This window comes from Colias croceus, chromosome 24 (genome assembly GCF_905220415.1).
Source record: "Colias croceus chromosome 24, ilColCroc2.1".
Lineage (NCBI taxonomy): Eukaryota > Metazoa > Arthropoda > Insecta > Lepidoptera > Pieridae > Colias > Colias croceus.
In genome coordinates, this window is record NC_059560.1 from 5688882 (window position 1) to 5696045 (window position 7164).

The window sequence follows — 7164 nt, forward strand, 5'->3', positions numbered from 1 at the left end:
GATTTGCTTAACGAAATCAATTGAATGGCGTAAGGGTTGTTTGCTGGTGTATTCGCATAATATGTCACGTAGGCATTGAGATAATATTACTACGTATGGAGGAGACACCACGAACAAAATCTGTGCGCCATATTTTTATCAATGAAAATTATTATCTAGTTTTAGGTACTTACCGATGAAGTTATTCCTTTGCACTTTTCCGTATTATTTGTGCACTATCGTAACACACACGAAGGCATATTTGATGCGTTTCACTTTAAAACAAATAAAAAATGAGCGTGCAGTTACGCCATATGGCGTATGTTGAGCGGAACATAAGTGATGTAGGCGGTGTCGTCTCCATAATATGTAATTATATCTCAATGCATGTAGGCATGAATGTTGTTCGCGATACTTGTTACTATAAACACCGTCCTGGGCTATATCCTACTTAATAAATGCGAAAGTTTGTAAGAATGCGTGTATGTGTACATATGTTTGTTACTCTTTCATGCAAACTATACTGAACCAATTAGAATGAAATTTAGCACACATATAGAGGGTAACTTTGATTGACACATAGGATAGGTTTTATCCCGGAAATGTCACGGGAACGCGAAATATGCGGGTGTGAATTATCTGCTGACCAGAGAAGAAAAATCGATATTATATCTTAATATACATATATAAATCTCGTGTCACAATGTTTGTCCTCAATGGACTCCTAAACCACTTAACCGTTTATAATAAAATTCGCACACCATGTGCAGTCCGATCCAACTTGAGAGATAGGATAGTTTTTATGAAAAAAAAAAACGTAAACATGTAGGTACCACGGGCGAAGTCGGGGCGAACCGCTAGTTATAATATAAAATGCATCAGCCCATAACTTTCACACTATTCTGCATGTACAGATATTGCTTTTTAAATAGCTTTTTAGAGCTTCAATAATAAACGATGTGATTAATGTGTAATTTTTCTATATTATTTTCATGTTTGTAGAATGTAGAGCATTTTCTTTTTTATTTCACTAACATAATATAACTACACCATTTAGGAATGACGTAGCCGTAGGCAATATTTTCAACCAAGCGGACTTTGGAGTTCCAATCAACTTTGGAGCAACGGCAAATTATTAAATTAACGTAACAATATCCATCTACATCATCTACATACACTATTTCAGTGAACTGCAAAGCAAATTCGAGCATTACAACAGCCAGTCAATGTGAAACCGTTGGCCCAGCGGAAACAGAACTTACACGTTATAAAGACTAAGACAGGAAATCACAAATCCTGTGCAGTTTAAACAATAGTGTTGTGTACTCTATCCTTAAATTATAAAGGTAATATTTGTGTTGTGAAGTGATTTTAATCATATTGTTTTGTGTCTGTTTGTCTCTAGAGCGTTTCTCAACGGCAGGACAGTTTTAAACTTGTGGAAGTGACAATGAAGGGAAAATCTATAGCTTTTACACTATCTTCATTTAGTTTAATTGTTTACTTATAATATCTTTAAAAAATAACGTTTAACAATCAGAATGACTTACTATTTAGACAGTGTCTACTACTATTTGTGCAGTGTTTATGTATTTATATCCTGAAACCTGCTGAACTGATTTTAATGAATATTACCTATCAGACAGATGAAATAAGGGACAGAGAGGCTATTTGTAATAATGTATTTCTTTTCAATTGTTTTACCAAACCGTGCAATACAAATGAAGCTTGCATTATAAATCGATAGATTATGATATATTATTAGATAGAGTATGATAATACTATTTTCTTATTTCTCTACCAGGATACAGCTACATAAACCCATGTCGTGTAAACATGTTGGCGATAATACTGATTATTATTATCTGTGGCCTGTGGGCGTGGTCCAGGATAAGAAAGAATTACCACGAGCCTCCAGCTATTCCCGGGGGATTGCCTCTAGTCGGTCATGCCCATTTACTTGTTGGAGATAGTGTTCGTAAGTATTTAAGGATCCAGTTTTTCTATAACTAGTAATATTTAGTAGTTTTTTTTTAATAATATATAGTTAGGTTAGGTACGTAGCGACTTCGCCTACGCTGTCAAAGGAAATTCCCACGATGTTTTACCACTGTAAAAAGTAACCTATATAACTCTCAAGCTTCTACTACCCCCAGTCATAAAAGTCATACGCATTTCAAAACCAACAAATAACTAAACACACTCTCTCATTTATAACATATCGTAAGGATTTCGTATCATATTCATTCATTGCCTCACAATTACAATTCTTGATGTATAATAATTTACCCTCCCATCATCAAAACACGCATGGATGTATATGTGTGTGTTGATACGTATGTGTACGCGCGCACACAGACGCATGCGCACTCATGCGTGCACGCACATATCAATATACTCTTTTATACAATACTACTAACAATATTCTCTTACAGTGAAAAGTCAAAAAACAATATAAGCAATGAAATAAATTATACACGCTCTATTTCATAAAAATATAGAGACCATTGCAAAATTTATTTAAGGTCATTACTGAAAATAAAATCGCCTGGGTTTCTTCCAAGAAAAGGAAAAGTTAGCGTAACTTAGTTTATTTTTTTCTGCAACACGATTAAAAAATATAATAAGATTCTTTTGTAACAGTCGTTTTCAAATACAACAATAACACTTATTAGATAACAGTTACATTGAGTAAATAAGTTGAAATTAAATAAATATTTCAGAACTATGGACCACAGTGAAAGAGCTCTCCTACGAGTGTCTGCGGCTTGGAGGGGTGCTGTCTGCTACAATAGGGCCACGTACTATTTATAGTGAGTCATTCATTATTTTCTCTATTTACTCTCTCTTTTCTTTTGTTTATTCTAAGGAACCTTAAATAAGTTCTAAAAATAAATGGTTTAGTCGCATACATAAGACCTATATTAATTACCAGCAGTGCTTTACAGATTCTACATTCAGTTAGCCAAAAAAAATTCAATTCAGGAGTTTACGAGAAAAGCGCTTTCAACCAAATAAATAGTATTCTGCTAAATTAAAAATTTATTCTGAATATTTTACCTTTATTCATTTAATTATGTATAAGACTAAACAAATAATACTTAATTAATTTTGTTTTCTAGTTGTTTGCGATCCAGATGATGCGTTGACGGTAGCAAACTCATGCCTACAAAAGGATACTTTTTACGAATTCGCTAAGCCTTGGCTTGGAGAAGGATTGGTTACTGGCAAATGTAAGTAAAAATAAAACATAGGTAATTGTAATGAATATATTTATGAATATTATCTTGCTTAATAGTGGTTGCTTTATTCTTTATTACATTGAAAGAATACGTCTCTACAATCTAGAATACATTTTCTAAAAGAATAGACTTACAATATCTTGTTATAGTTTATGTTTCGTTTTATTGTTAATTATAACATTATTATAAGTTGCGTTATTTTGGATCTTTCGCCTCATTAAAATACATCTACTTTTTGTGTCCCTCTACGCCTATATTTTCATATACCTACCTATAACTTGCTAGTTGCAAGATATTTTCCCTATTTGCGAAATTTCACCTTGTAATTAAAAAATCCTGTTATGATTCTTATTCCAGTATCCATCTGGAAGCACCATCGCCGTCTTCTGAACCCAGCGTTCAGTTCCATCGTTCTGGATGGATTTCTGGGCGTCTTCAACAGCCAGTCTCGAAGGCTAGTCCAGGAACTGTCGAAGGAAGTCGGCAAAGGACCGTTTGACCACTGGGTGTATACTCGCCATAATGCTTTGGAGACTATTTGTTGTGAGTAGCTTACTTTAAGGAGATAATTTTTTACAGCTATAACCGCACTTTGACCTTTGCTGTTGGCATGGTGTTGGAAAATACGGTAATGATACTAAGTGATTCAATAAGAGATTTGTTCCACGGGTTTAAAAAACTCCTATTTCCACATCATAATAGGTAAATGCCAACGAATAAATACATATTAGTAACTTGCAAACTTGCTGCAAAAAGTCGTTAGAAGCAGACTGGTTCAGTTTGAATGTAATAGTCATAGTCAGTTTAATATACAACGCATTAAACTCAATAGTTGATTTTTTTTTATTACAGTAACAGCATTGGGAATAGACTTCACCGAAAAAAGTGTTCTAAACAGCCAATACGTGCAAGCAACAGAGCAGATATTTAACGTCTTCGTGGAAAGGTTCCAGAAGTTTTGGCTCCACAATCACTTTATATACAGCCTGTCATCGTTGCGCAGGAAACAAGACAATCTACTCAAGATTTTACATAATATGTCTTATACAGTAAGTATAGCTATTTTACCTTTCATAAAGTATCACATGTCGAAGTTACTACTACCTACTACCTACTAATGAAACGTTTTAATTGTAATTAATAATTTTGAAGTCTTCTATGTACGAATAAAACTAATTGGACGGGTAGGTGATTATTAAATATGCTGCTGCTATGCTAAGGCATATAAACATTATACCAAACAATAAAAATGTTCATATAGTTGTTCTCAACTACTTTCTCTACTTTATTTTTTAAATTTAGGTCCTTCAAAAACGGAAAGCTGATTACTTGAAAAGTTTGGAATCTGGTAACAAAGAAGATAAAACAGGTACCTATTTAAATTTTCACAATATAAATAAGTTTAATTATAACCGATCACGGGTAAGATACAGTGTCTTATTCTTCTCTCTCAGGTAAGAATAATTATTCTGTTTCATATCTTAATTCTTACTCATTCTAATTTCTGTATTATAAGAGAAAACAGTCTACTGTAGAGCGATTTCCTATACTAAACTTTACATTGACGCCCATGTAATTTTCTTAACTAAATCCTGCCTTCCTTTCAGGTACAAAATTCAAGCCATTCATGGATCTTCTACTAGAGTTATCAGTGGAGAAGGGTGCGTTCAACGACCGTGAAATACAGGAGCATGTAGACACAATGATTGTAGGCGGCCATGATACGTCAGCTAGCGTGCTTATGTTCACCCTGGTGTTGATAGGATCTCATCCACATGTACAGGAGAAGATCTTTGAAGAGTAAGTCGCAATTTAACAATTTGCAGTCAATAATAAACGAAACTCTAACATTTATTTATTCAATTAGACGTTTTATAGAAGCACTTCCGAATCGTCATTACATATTTTTAACATCTACCACCGATTCAAAAAGCAGTAAAAAACTATAAACTATAAACGTTATAAAAAATGGCCAACGTCGATCTATTTAACCTCGAACTTGAAACAATTTGCAAAAATTCTGATACCATTTATAATAGGTACTAGCTGTTGCAAGCGTCTATGCTCGGCGCTCGCGCTCATAATCCGTCGAAACACTCCGCCTCTCGGTAGAGTTAAAGATGAAGAAAAACTACTTTCAAGATTGCGTGCTTCTTTTCTTAATATTATTTTCAGATTAACTTTGATAAATGCTTAAATATTCTTTTCAGATTACGTGAAGTTTTTGGCAACGATGATCGTGACGTCACCAAACAGGATCTCTCACAATTGATTTATTTGGAAGCCGTGTTGAAGGAGAGCATGAGGATATTCCCTATCGTACCTGTGACAGCTAGAATACTTGATCGAGACCTTAAATTGAGTAAATAAAGCCTTAATATTATAGCATAAAAATAGTAACAAGTGCATTTTAAATTTTGCTAAATCAGTCAACCGTATAGATTTCAAAACGTAGAGCAAAGATTTTCTTCACTTAATAAGATTGTAAAATAATAATTTTGAATGCATCTTTCTTTTAATAAATATTTTCTACCTAAACTAGCTTGCAATTGATTTTGACAATATGAATATTTTGAATTGTCGTGGCTCGATGCCTTCAGTCTTATTACTTGATATTGTACTAAATAAAATGTGTCTTTCCAGAGCACTGCACACTATCCAAAGGCCGTACCTGCTTCATGTTCGTGCACGGCATCCACAGGCATCCGATGTGGGGTCTAGACGCGGAGGAATTCAAGCCAGAAAGATGGCTGAACCCTGCGACGTTGCCAGACTGCCCTACCGCGTTTGCTGCTTTTAATATGGGAAGAAGGATATGTATAGGTTTGTATTTAGTTGTATTATTACTATAGCTTGTTAATAGGTTTATGGCTATTGGCTGCTAATGTAGTCAGGACGCAGAAGAATTCAAGCCATAAAGATGATTGAAATCAGCCGTCAGGCGTCAGCGATGTTGCCGGACTGCCCTACTGCATGTGCCGCGTTTAATATGGGAAGAAGGATATATATACCTATTGGCTTGTATTTATTCGTATTATCTGCCCATAGTACTTCAGTTTTTCAGCGACGTTGCCGGACTGCTTTACCGCGTTTGCCGATGGGAAGATGAATATGTATTGGCTTTTATTTATGTTTTCTGCCAAGATACTATTTTCAGTAAGGAAACGTGCGGAATTATTTTTATATCGCATTCAATGAATAGTGAACATATTTGCATATAATATACAACAGTAATCATCAGTCACAATATGTGCTGTGTATATAAATAAGTACATAGACGGATTGTCGTCCTTTAGCAAATATTATGTCATGGCTATCATTTTAGTACAAGTTTATGATTGTTGTTGTTCACGTTACCATGTGGAATCAGTTCTCTATACATATTATTCCCTTTATACCTACTCTCTTTTTCACTCCCATGCTTGGTTTTGTGACAAAATCCACACTATGACCTTCCTCTGTATACCAAATATCATTAAAATTGGTTTGGTAATTTAGTCGTTAAAGATAGATAGAGGTACATTCCCATTCATTTTTGATTAAAGCTCCTTAAAAAATGCAAAACCTCATGTATTATCTGGAATCTTCCTTGTGTACTTACTCTTCATATAAATTATTTACAGGTAAATCATACGCCTATATGTCGATGAAGACATCTCTCGCACATCTCATGCGTCACTATAAGGTAAAAGGAGATCATACAAAATTGGTGCTGAAAATTGACGTGATGCTAAAACCTGAAGAAGGCCATTATATTAGCATAGAAAGAAGAAGTTAACAAATAGAATATATTATAGAATTATGGTCTATACTCTATTGTTTGAAATCTCATCAAAATTTAATTTCATAATCAAAGAACTTACGTAGTATTTAGAGTATTTTGTGGGAGAACGTAGTAGAACTTATGTAATTTAGATGTAGGTTATTTTATAAACAAATGTAA

The 7164-nt window shown here is 34.1% G+C and overlaps 1 protein-coding gene across 2 annotated transcripts; it reads left to right on the forward strand.

Annotated features, from left to right (window-relative positions):
- The first annotated feature begins 1288 nt into the window (after positions 1-1288).
- LOC123702823 (cytochrome P450 4C1-like) lies at positions 1289-7159 on the forward strand. Of its 2 annotated transcripts, none has more exons than XM_045650628.1 (11): positions 1289-1325; positions 1784-1957; positions 2703-2792; positions 3102-3212; positions 3579-3764; positions 4074-4270; positions 4524-4590; positions 4829-5021; positions 5432-5583; positions 5865-6044; positions 6845-7159. In XM_045650628.1, exons 2-11 carry the CDS (start codon positions 1816-1818, stop codon positions 6997-6999), a joined length of 1473 nt encoding a protein of 490 aa, XP_045506584.1. In that variant the 5' UTR covers positions 1289-1325; positions 1784-1815; the 3' UTR covers positions 7000-7159. The 2 variants fall into 2 exon arrangements, with proteins under 2 accessions (XP_045506584.1, XP_045506585.1); XM_045650629.1 differs by lacking the exon at positions 1289-1325 and adding an exon at positions 1362-1435.
- Positions 7160-7164: the final 5 nt, after the last annotated feature.

Bases quoted from the DNA above. Each gene is read 5' to 3' on its own strand.
- LOC123702823 (XM_045650628.1), top strand. From the start codon at position 1,816: ATGTTGGCGATAATACTGATTATTATTATCTGTGGCCTGTGGGCGTGG. The intron at 4,591-4,828 runs GTACCTATTTAA...CCTTCCTTTCAG, and splicing joins TAACAAAGAAGATAAAACAG to GTACAAAATTCAAGCCATTC. The intron at 6,045-6,844 runs GTTTGTATTTAG...AATTATTTACAG, and splicing joins GGGAAGAAGGATATGTATAG to GTAAATCATACGCCTATATG.